Below are 12,720 nucleotides of genomic sequence, written 5' to 3'. Positions count from 1 at the left end.
CAAAGCCACCGCTGCATGTAAGAGGACTCCGAGGACACCACAAGAGGACCTACTGTGATTTTCACTGGGGACTTAGATATTCACACCTGTACTAGGTGTTGTTTGGAGGTCTGATAAGCATGTGTGAAACTAGAGGGGTGGACTGGAACGGGAACCTTATTTGGAGAGGTAGATCTTTTTCTGACATATCTATCAAGGACAGTATTGTTATTTAGTATTTTCATGTAAAACAATAAGAAGGGAAAAAACATAATCTAGCGCAGTGTATCTTAGATACCAGTCATGTGTCTAATTGAAGCTGCACACGGCCATATGGGCAAGTGCGAAAATAGAATGTCCAACAAGTACATAAGGATTCATGCAGCACGTGAAAAAATAAAACATTTCCAACATCATTGCCAGTCTGATAGTCAATGGCTAAGCAGCTCATCGACTGAGCAGAGAATAACTATCATACTAGTTAATGCTACAATTCATACAAAATGCCTCTATAAAACAAAACTAACCAGCATATAAGATAAAATAATTTTCAGTACATGCAGAAATCATAGACCTTATCATTACAGGATCAGAGGCTGAAAAACAAAGTGCATGAGAGTTGCTCCTCCTCTTCCTACATTGGTGATGTTCAGAGGCAGCCTGTTATTGGAGGTGTTAATTGGCAAATTCAGAACAAGTCAAGAGCATGTTCCCTGTCGTCCTCGCCCAGCAAGGCTAGGTCATTAAACCGAGAATGGATTCTTTCATGCTGCCTTAACCCTTGAAGTGCAAGTTATCATTCCACTAACATCCCCAAGCTCCACCCCACCCCCATGTGTCAAGATAAAAAACAACCTACACTGATTTAACAGAGGGACACTAAAATAATATAGAGGACATCTTGTGAGCCAGACTTTCAGTAGTACAATTATTTCAAATTGGCAGCCAAATGTCTCCCAAAAGTTCAGCACTTGACAAATGTCCAAGACTTTCACAGTGGTCACCATCCGTCCCCGAGTAAACACATAAAAGTACACCGAGCAATGTGATATTCAGAACAATGGCATCTTCAAAATTACACTGATCAGTGCTTTTGTGTTCTGTGTATTGAACAAGCCTCTTATCCGCCTGAAATGTGAGCCTCCTTTGGGGTTCTGGGTGCGATCTCACCACTGCCTCTGTCATCACTTGCTGTGACTGCCAAATCTCTGCTCCAGAAAGCAGGGCTCTCAGACCAGCACTGAAACAAACACACTACGGAGCGAGGGGCTGTTCTGAGACTTTGCACAGGCAGTGATGGCTTCAACACATTTAATCGAACACAAAGTCAGTTCTACCACTTCTGCACAGAGAGCACGAGGAGCCCAACGCATGGCAAGACAACTGTGAGGTGATACTCTCAGCTCACTACGCCATGAGAGTTGGCAGTCCCTCATGCCAACGGTGACCAGTGCACAGACAGTTGAATATGTTTCTCTCCTAAGTTGTTAATTATCTAAACAACATTGATGTTAAGAGGGCATTCTAGCCAGGTGACCTTAACGCACTTGCTATCTCTCTGTTTTGTTTCGGCTCGATTAAACCCTTCAACGATCTTTTTTCTTTTTTTTTGCTTGTGTTAAATCTTCTTGGCAATGCCGTGATTTGATAAACATTGTATAAATATTTAGAAGAGTAGTTGTTTAAAATAATGACTCAGTGGAGTGGTGTCTGTCTATTGTCTACTGTCATTATGATACATTTGCTTAACAATAAAAACAATAAAATGTAATTGTTTGTTTTATGATGTTGGGATATTTTAAATGCAATGTTATCACAAGCATATATGCATTTACATGTGTAAAGAAGAAAGCAGGAGCAAATATTCTGAGCTACTGCTGAAGAGCCACTCAACTAACTCTCCAAATGCTGTAATTAAAAGATCTGATGCTGCTTCCTGTTAATCAACACTACATATTAATTCTCTCACATCAGACAAAACCCTCAGTCCAGTTGAACAAACATTTTTAGGCTGTGATGGTGATAAAAGCCTTGCTACTTCACAGAAAGACTGTAGATTTTGAAAAGTCTTGATCAACAAAATAAACTGTATTTTCTATCTTCACACACCATTGTTGTGTGGCCATCCTGCTTGTGGCCATATGGTATCTGACACAAGTTTTTACTTAAGCTTAACATAGCTGTATAACAACAGTTAATAGTGATAGTTAAAATAGATGATATCCTGACAAATGCCAATATCAAGCAATACAGTATATGTGCTGTAACCACTACTGCACCACAGTTACGACTGCATTCGAAACAAGTCAAAGGAGGAAGGCGTCACAACATAGTTTATGACATTATCGTCACCATAGATTATCAAAAATTTCTTTGTACATAGGATATGTCTGTCTGTCATCTGAGAGGATTAAATTGTCCGTTGCAAACATATATTAAGAACCTATTTTCATATTTGCATATCATATTACACTAAATATACTAACTACTAATAATATTGAATCTTATTTATTTTTTACAATGAATGAGTTCCGGAAAACATTCAAAACTTTTGTCAACATACAGTAGATGCATTTATACAATGACAAATAAATGTACTGTGACAGCATTTGAATTGCATCATCACTGTCGAAAACCTCAGCCATCAACCTAAACGAATATTTGGTCTTATATTGTTATTATTATTGCACTGGATCCCTTTAAAAGTACACATGCACTCAATCTATCTTTCATTTCCAAGACACTTCCAGAATGGGGAGGTGATAATGCAGGCCACAGAGATCAGCCTCTGCCTTGGAAGACCTATTGGCTCAAGCAGGCATTGATAGAGTGCCAGCACATATATGTCAGTTTCCTCCCTCTCTCCTCTAGTTGGAAATGACTGCAGTCCCCTGAAGCCGGTGACTTCCCTATCCCCCTGAACTCTCTGCAGCACCGACTGGTGGTGCAGCAGCACTGCTGATTAGCATGCAGTAATGATGGTGAGCTGGGCTCCATTGTTCTAACACCTCCCCTCTCCTCCGCACCAATCTGTCACCATTCAGTGGGCTAGAGCTGCCTCAAATGCTGCTCTCCACAAATGAGATGGATAATTAGTTGCCCCTCACAAATGCTGCACTCTTCTCACCCCTGATTGCTTTCACCTTTTTGCTCCTGGCAATTTTGACACCTTGTAATCAGCCTGCTTCTTCTCCGTTTCAATCCATATCCTTCGTCTTTTTCCTCTTCTTTCATTTCTTATATCTCTCAGATCTACTTCAAATCTACTGCCGCTGGTAGCGAAAGTCCCACTGAACAAGGAGATGGCCTGTATATCTCTAAATGCAAGCAAAAACATGGCAAGAAAAATGGCTTCCTTGGAGCTTAAGTGGGGGTTTCTCAAGCTGTTCACATTACTTTATTAACAAGTGAGTAAATATATACTAAAACACAGAAGAAAAAAAAATCATAGGCCTAGCTGTCATTATGACTTTCCTCTTCCAAATAACAAGGAATGACAACATAATTATGTGCAAGCAGCTGTTCATGATCCCAGAGAGAAAAGCATGCAGGCTGCACAATGTTCAACTCTTCACAGATTAACCAGAGAGAATCATTAGGGATAGTGGTTATTTGTATTTGCCAAAAATTCAGAATAAATTCTCCCCTGAATGTCCATAATGTGATGTGAAATGTGAAATTCTGTGGTTTATGTCACTCCAAAATAAACATGCATTATGCTTGACACATTGTACATGAAGTAATATTCAGCTTTGTAAATACAGCAAATGACATGTATTTTCAGTCTTTTCCCTCACTCAGATGATGTGTTGTGATTTGGTACAGTATTTAAGAGACACTTGCCGTTCCCTATCATCATGGACCCAAAATGTATTATTAATTATTATTAATTATAATGATTATAATTAATCTAATGACTCATTAGTTGGAATGGATGGCATGAAAAAAATCACCTTTTTACATATGTTTTGATTTTCTGAGCTATTTATGACGTGCAGTGAAATGCTCAGTGGTGAATATTGATTAATAATGAAAAGATTAAATTAATCCAAGTCTATTAAGTGATATTTCAAATAACGTAATACCCAACACTTGAAAGCAGAAAAAAGCTTGTTCGCAATCTTCACACCAGCTCATCTACCCAGCACAAGTGTTACCAGCCCATAGCTGAAGGGCTGCAAGGTCCTCTCTGCACAACGATGTGTTTCAATACACATATTGTCCCCATTTCCTTAACACATCATCACACAAGACAGGGAAAATCATTGCAATTGTTTGCAAAGCTGTGAATAAATATTGCAGAAGTCAAAAGCTGTTGCTGCTGTTTGAAAAAGACTAAGGTTTGGTCAAATAATAGATGGAATCTGTATTAAAAACTATAGATTGCTGCACACACAATGGATACAGTCAGTGACTGAAACATTGTCTTTCAAAAACTGATACATCCAATTAAAGACTTCTGTTCTAAAATGCTATATAACAACAACAAAAAAAAAACATTTCCTGTGTTTCACTGCTCCCTGTCTCTCTCTAATTTTGTACTACAAATAATTTTGTAAGAGTTGGTGTCACTTTTTCCAAATGGTGATTATATCATTTTGGAACCTGACTCATCAATTTGTCATTTTATCTCTTTTCACAGAATGTGAAAGGGGGCAAAAAGCATCATGCCATTTTCATTTCTCCATTAAATAGGTAAATATGTATGAGAATAATATTTTCTAAGGCTAAAACCATTAAGCTACAAATAGCAACATAATTGGGCATCTAATTGAACAATGAGCCTGTGCCTGATGATATGTTTACCACCTGCACAACCCTAATTTTAGTGAACAAATGGCATAACTTTTAAATTAATTCAAAAGTTGTAATTATTTCCAACTCTGAGGACTAAGGATGTCACAGTGGCTCCAAATCATACTGACAAATGAAAATATACAGCCTGGTACGATGCTGATGCAAATTCCTGTGGGAATAGTTCACTAGCAACATGTACACAACATGTGTCTTACAAATGCTGCCAAATTGATAACTTTAAAGTGATTGGATGCACATTGCTGGTTTTTACAAAGTAAGAGACACAAATGAAGTAAAAAACATTCAATTTTTTCCCCTTCCTGTGTCTGTAAAACATAGAATTCTGTTGACAGCATAAAAAGAAGACAATATTAGTCACATTTCCGCAAAAAAAAATATTACAAAACTTACATTTCCAAAGTGAATTCATTTTTCTCCAGTTCTGAGAGTGAAGATCTCCCTGAAAAATATACATTGATATTTTCTTTTGAGTCACACACAACTTGTGTTTTAAAATATAAAATTTATAAACACAATTAAACATCAAAGTTTATAATTATCAAAGCAACATCAAGGCTGCATCTTCTCCATCTTAGTATGTCTATATATTGTGGTTACACTTAGAACAGCATCCCACCCTTTTTCTAAAAACAATGTAAATGACACAGGTAGCAAAAAAGAATATTCATTGCAAGATTAAATGATGGCTTTATTGTACTCATATCTACCATACTGTGCATCATCATCACTTAGGTCTCGAGTACAATTTCAGAGTAATATTAAAAAATATATAATGGGCAAGAAAGTGTACCATTCAACTCTTTGACATTAAATAAATGGACTTAGAATGGATTCAAGTCTTATTGCAAAAGGCAGTGTCATTTGAAATCCAGTACAGCGCATGTACTTCATGGCAGGCAACAAAGGCATGAATAAACCATGAATACAGTAAGTCTTGGAGGAGTTATCGCATCGGCCAGTCAGTCCCTGCCTCCATTGTCAATTGCTGGCTTCATTCTTATGAGAGAAATGCGAATAGAGGTGGCTGTTCATACAGGCTTGAGGAACCACAGCATTGCAGAAAGCACATTTATCGGGACTGCTGCTCTGTGCCACCTCCAGCTCTGTCCCCATGTCACCTGTATCACACAGCTCAGGACTCCACAGAGGCTGCAGAGAGAAGGATGCAAACACACAAAAGGCTGTATTACTCACATACATAACAATGCTTACACTCACCTACAGTATTTAGAGTATGCTGGGTCACTTGGCCTTTAGGTAGAAGTATCTGTTGCTTTAAGGAATACAAGATGAACCCACTTTCTGATTCAACAACAGTAAACGCAAAGAGTGATTCCCATGTTTAATTATCTTACTATTAATTTGCTATTAGTGTGTGGCCATTGAGGTCATCCACCCTATGAAAACAAGCAGATAATAATGTGCATAATTGCCCATGTTGATGTAACCCAGGGAAAGTATTGCATTATGAGTTTCTTAGAATAAAAACTGGACCATCTTGTCATGTCTTATCTGCAGAGCCAGAGCAGAAAGGATGTTTTCAACATACTGCAACTTTTAGATTTCACTGTATGTTGTGCAATGCTGTGATAAGCGTGGTTATACACATTAGCCCATGAAATCCCACTTAACCATCATAATTGTTTCATCAGATTCAGACACTGTAATGTGCTTCCATCTGGCTCCCACTCTCTAGCAAATATGCCAAATATAACCAGAGTATCCAAGCTAAATTATAAAAAGAATCAGCACACATTACACAGTAATACGTTTTGAGTTAAGCCAAGGGTATTTTTTTCTACTTCACACTCTTTCCCTCATCCATTAGCAAATATCCAATCAGAAACTGATAATTTGCTACTAGTTTTTCTCAGACCTTCTCCTGTGATTCTCACCTGTTGGGGTCCCCGTACGCTCTCCTTGGAGAGCGAGGACGATGTGGAGTGGGAGGGGGACGGAGGGTAGACAAAAGGCACAGCCAGTTCCGCAGGCGCCTCCTCTGTCAGTGCAGTGGGGACGCTACTGGGAGGCCGTTTCCTGGTCATGGGCAGACCAACGTGTCTCTCTGGAGCACTGTTCAGGAACTCATATTCACTGTCCGCAGAGGGCGGGAATTTGACACTGAGTTTGGTGAGAGAGTCTACTAAGTCCCTGTCCTCGGGGCTGGCGCCACGGGACGCCAGAGACGTAGGCGGGTGTGGGATTTCCACTGCTGACCTCAGTGCTGAGAAGGGTCTCTCCGCCTGCTCCGCCGTATCGTCCGTACACTGGATAGGCATGGAGAACCGCTGGTCTGTCAGACGGCAGAAAAAAAAAAAAAGAGATTTTACATACTTGTTATGTCTCAATCGACGAATCAACATATTCCAGCGAATAAACATACAAGCTTGGCAATGATTTTAGAAGTTGCGTGTTGTTGAAAAATATTTCTCAAGGGCATTCTCACTTCTCGTTTGATTTTTCATTGCTTATTAAGGACTCATACTGGTTCTTTCATTGAATATATAAAAGAAAAAATGTTTTTTATTGTACTAATTATACAGCTAGTAGCCAGAGCCAACATCATGCATTTGTCAGTGGAATAATTAAATGTGTTTATCTGCTCTTTCTATTTTCACACAGGTGGCCGGCCATGGTTCAAGAGGGCAATGAGGCATTAATGTACGGTTCTGGTTAAGGTGTTGCTATCTAATTGTGTTCAAGAACAAAGCAAAAGCTAGTAAACTCACAACTTGTTATGACACATTCAAAGCAATTGTAACTCAACATATTTTCTCTCAAGTAATTGAAATAAAAAAAAGATCTGCATTCAGGTTCAGGTCTTGTGCAACTGCAGGGAATATGAAGCAGTTGGTAAACTTTAATATTACCATTTGAAGTATCGTTTCCCCCGTGAAATCTTTTTAGGTGATCTTTTTGTCTTCTGGTTAGAGACCGAATCTGCTGGAATTTCCCTTGAATTGCTTCAAATACCTCCAGCATGTCTTGACTGAGAAACAAAGAAATAAGAGTGAACATTTTTTCCCCTATAATGTCTATGAGAAACTGGTTGGTGTGCAAGGAGAGACACATACTTGTCAATGGTGCTGTTAACTGGCAATTTAGGAGGAACAGCCACAGCAGTTTCCATATTCTCCTGAAAAATCGGCACATTACATTTACAGCAAACATGGGCAAAATTAATTCAAACAACAAATTGTAAATAAATTTGCATTTTTCATTTACACATAAAAGAGTGTAGTCCTGTTACCAGACATAAATTCATTCAAGTACCACCACCAGTAAAATAAATGTTTAACAGTAAAGCTCAAGCTGCTGTAAGATGAACCCTGCAGTGATATTATCCTCTAGCACCATCTGGTGAGGGAAAAGAGAACTCACTCTGGCAAGTGGATAAACCATGTGTGAAGTAAAATAGAGGCTGGGTTCTAGTCCAGTAGGAAAATCCTTAGGGGCCCACAGTCAGTTAAATCAACAGAAAAGAATTAGGTGGAAGCAAGGTATAGCCATAAAAAGATAAGAACAGTCTCTTCTTATCAGTGAGAACAGGTGCCAGTTAGTGCTGCCAGCATTAAGTATCGTGAAATAATCTGTGAGTTGGGCAGAAGGATAAGAACCACAGAGGTTGAGAGAGAAAAGAAAAGGTTACAAAAAAAGGATGACATTGAAAGTTAAAGACACAGACTTAAAACTCCCGTCACAGGAAGAATGTTTGAAAGTTGTCAGGCAGCATGGATCACAGTGAACCTGCAGTATGCTGCATACTGCAATACTTATTGATATTGTGTCCATTAAAGATCACTGCTGGTAGAGCTGCAGCAACATCATGCAGAGGGAATGTTTGTAGACCATCAACATTGTGTGTGTGCGTGTGTGTGTGTGTGTGTGTGTGTGTGTGTGTGTGTGTGTGTTTATACATAGTACAATACAATTTATACATAGACTGCTATAGGGGCTACAATGTTTTAGCTACCACTGTAATAGTTATCTTGTATGTGCCATTACAGATTCAATATAAGAATGTAAGTGGAATCTAAAACTAACTCTGGTGCGTGTGTGTGTGTGTGTGTGTGTGTGTGTGTGTGTGTGTGTGTGTGTGTGTGTGTGTGTGCATGTATGCATGTGTTAGTGCAAGTGTGAGAATGAAAAAAAAAAATCCAGATTTGCAGCAGTCACATTGCAGTCACACTGTGCAGAGTAGAACACACCAGCACATTAAACATACCAGGTACTGTATTTTCCTAAAAGCACTGGTCCCATCTAGTACATGGTTGCAAGACAACAAAGTCTCCTCTTCCTGTGTTCTGGGAGCCAGCTCACATTTCATCTCTCCTTAGAATCCAAAACAGGATAAATGAACTGTCAGTCAGTGCATAACACCAAACAGGAAGCACAGTTGAAAAGATGAAATGGGTAAGATGAATTCGGTGTTGAAATGTCTTGAGAGTACAGCACATGAAAATCCTTTACATCCTGCTGTATAAAGGTCATTGCCCAGATTGCAATGCATGGCAAGAGTAAATTATTTTGTCAGCATATGAAGAGACAATTCATCTGGCATGTGTCACTAACCTGATGGTTGCTTTGCTGCTGACATCAACTGAGCTTCAAGTATTGAAATCTGCTGCTGCTGGTCCTCTATCTGCTTTTGAAGTTTTTGAGTATATCGCTCATAATATTCAGTCTGTAAAAATGAGGGTTCTGTTATATTTCTAGCACCAATATCTGGGATCTGGTCTATGCTGACATATCTGTGCAGGTGTCACATTTTCATATCTAATTTATACGAAATTATCATGTTTATGATTAAATGATCACATTATTTTAGGTTTACTGACAATTTCACTGTTAACAAATAGAATAAAAGTAAACATGCTTTCAGTAAGTCAAGTACAAAACCTTGCTTGCAAAAATAGCAATGAAAGCTACCTTTTGACTAGTGGACTCGGTTTTATTATTATTATTTTCTTAATATTTGGCTCATTTCAAATAATCGTTTGTCTCCCCATGGTGTTACCGTTTGCTGTAGTTCCTTTTTAGCATTGTCTTTCTCAATGGAGGCCTGGCGATAAGCTTCAAAAGCTTTGTTGAGCTGGTCTCCAATGTTCCTCTCCATGCCGTGTGCTCCACAACCATCACTGACACAGCAGACATGAGCCCTGTGTGTGAAATCACACAGTCAAGGTTTGGAAACACAACTACAATTTGCACAAATTCATTCTACTGTAACTGCCTCAAGAAACACACTCCCAAATACAGTATTATTCTTTTGACTGCAGATCTGCAATGGAAACAGCTTGGTGATTGTGGCATTTTTGGTGGTTTTACAATACAAATACGTGTCTGCTTGTCTCCACACCTTTTAAAATAATAAAATGAAATCAATTAATTCTCTTAAAGTGTTCCCAAATCATCTGAGAGGATAGCTACATGAGGTTGATTTACATATGCTACTGATAACACTAACAAAATAGTGCTAAAACTGAGTAAATATACTTTCTAATCTCTACTGATTATTCAAGAATAGCTGCAGTTAGGGTGGAATATCAAAGTAGCTGCAAAAAGCTAATTCTATTTACATTTCCACAATCAAAATACTTATAAGTATGATAAGTATGTATTTGTAAAGAGATACATTTTCTGGTCCTATTGGAAAAGGTGGTTCTGTGCAAAGGATCTTGATGAGCGTATTGTACAATAAATATATTAAAAAGTTATTGAATGCTTTTGCAATTTCAATAATATTTTTCCTGCAGTCCAAGGGTGGATCACTGATGTACACAAGGAAATGTCCTGCAGTTCATAATTCACACAGTGTTTCTGTTTCTGTGGGTGAAGTCAAATCATACTGTGGTTATTTTGTACAGTTATTAGCCTTTGTCTTTATCTTCTCCACTGTCCGTTTTGAAGTTCAGAGAAAACAAAAGACATTCAGTAAAAAGTAACAGTATATTCTCAAAGTAATTCTTTACTTACAGTGCTCTGATTGTGAATGTGGACGTGCGAATGTTGAGATGATACCATGATGAACAAGAAATAGGCTTATTTTAGTCTCACCACCCATAGCTGTTGCTAAATAACTGATCAGTCTTCATAAATGTCATAATAACACCATGGCTGTCAGTGGTATTATAACACCAATGGCACCACAATACAGCCACGATATACAGGCTATATAAGTTATAAAAGGTCACTTGCAACATTGTACCGACACACTTCAATGTGTGATCGCTTTAAAGTGTAGTTCAAAACGCATACGATACAGTTCCGTATTCTTTAAAGTGAAAATCTAGCGACTGGTTAGCCATAGTCCATTCAACCGGTGGATATCGAGCACCTCTAACGTTACAGTACAGTTCGCCTGTCTAATGGCAGTGAGTTATCTCCTTACCTTCATTCGAGTAAAGTCAAAATTATTGTTTTGACACCACGACACCTTCGTATTCTTCAAATGACCTGCAAAGTTACGAAACGCAGGAGAGGATATGGTGTGTTTCGCACTAATGTACATTTTACATAGTCTAGCTGACTTGGGAACTTCCCTCGGGGAATCCCCCTGCTCTGTAGACTTCCGCCTTTACTGGATCCTGACCAATCAACTTGGAGATAGAGAGTTAGAGCTGGGTGGTTAGCTGGTTGAGGGTTCTTCTTTCGTCCTACACGTCTGCAGGTCTACCGTTGTGCATGTTAAAAACAGTTCCCAAACTAGATTATGTTATGTTGATTTTACTCTAATTTTATCAGATTATTTTTTTCTCACAATACTGCAAGTTTAAATCGACTGTTTTTCGACCTCCCCTGCTGTACAAAAATATGACAGCAAAACTAAATGTTCCTATTACAGTGATACCATGGGATGTAAAAAATACCATTAATAAGGTCACTATGAAACTCACTATTGTCTGCCATAGACACACTATAAATCCCCATAAGAATACTGAGGTTGAATATCATTTTCATTAGGGTCATTGCTGTATGATATCTGTATTGCAAGGCGTTTTCTTCAGCATATGAAGATAACAGGCCAGCATGCTGATCCCTTGTTGGTATTATGCAAATTCTGACATGCTGCTAATGCAGTAGATAGAATCTACACAATTGGCAAACAACTAAAAGCTTGATAATGTCTAAAATATGCCTAGTGCAGCCTTATGATGGATATGTGAGGAATTGTGAGGGCCACATGATTAAACATGCATTATTCAGAGCCTCTGCTATAAGTGTTTATGGATGTTGGTGGATGGATGTTCACTAATAGCTTGGTTAAAGGAGGAAGCTACATACTATAAAAAATGTCAAAAGTTGTAAAGCCTTTATGCAACAGTTATGTTGTGTTATACTTCCTAATATCCTCTGCTATGTTTTTTTTATGAGGACAGATAGGCCTACTGTAGGCTACACACACTGTACACCTTCAGCTTTACTTTGTATAATAGCAGGTCCATGTATCTAGTGGGCAGTTATTTTTTGTTATCAAATCCTCCAAACAAGCTTTTTCTGAGCTACTGCACTGATGATCGATGCTCATTTTTGTTTTCCTCTGTGTGAACTCTCATGTGTGACATAATTTTTTGGGCCAAATAAAGGATGCAGTCTAATGTCAAAATGAATAGGGATGTAAAATCGTGGCCTGTAGAGCCGAAGCTAGGCTACTTTTTCTTTCGAGGGTTCCTCTATTATGCATTTCTGTATTTGTTGAGGTGGATTCCGATGGGTTATGAAGCTGCAATGAAAAAAAAAGTCGCTAGCCATATTAGCTTAGCATTTCAGAATTTCATGACTGAGGTGAAGATAATGCAACATCCACACCATGGTTGTTTGCAAAATATATATTTTTTAAATTCAGTAATATATGTGTTCAAATATGTAATAGCTTGGTCATATGTGATTTCTACATGAATTATTTCACCCATTTTAAGAACA

At 38.3% G+C, this 12,720-nt stretch overlaps 1 protein-coding gene across 1 annotated transcript; it reads right to left on the bottom strand.

The window, feature by feature from the left end:
- Window positions 1-2,516: 2,516 nt before the first annotated feature.
- tank (TRAF family member-associated NFKB activator) lies at window positions 2,517-11,334 on the bottom strand. Its single transcript, XM_071523041.1, has 8 exons — window positions 11,189-11,334; window positions 9,815-9,956; window positions 9,370-9,481; window positions 9,023-9,129; window positions 7,872-7,933; window positions 7,668-7,786; window positions 6,693-7,090; window positions 2,517-5,946 (listed from the first exon to the last, which is right to left on the bottom strand). The coding sequence occupies exons 2-8, from the start codon at window positions 9,911-9,913 to the stop codon at window positions 5,776-5,778; spliced, it is 1,068 nt and encodes a 355-aa protein (XP_071379142.1). The 5' UTR covers window positions 9,914-9,956; window positions 11,189-11,334; the 3' UTR covers window positions 2,517-5,775.
- Window positions 11,335-12,720: the final 1,386 nt, after the last annotated feature.

This window comes from Centroberyx affinis, unplaced genomic scaffold (genome assembly GCF_046629955.1).
Source record: "Centroberyx affinis isolate AG114_WGS23_722 - 3 ecotype Tasmania unplaced genomic scaffold, CSIRO-AGI_Caff_v1 ptg001058l_1, whole genome shotgun sequence".
NCBI lineage: Eukaryota > Metazoa > Chordata > Actinopteri > Beryciformes > Berycidae > Centroberyx > Centroberyx affinis.
This window is presented reverse-complemented; position numbering and strand designations above follow the sequence as displayed.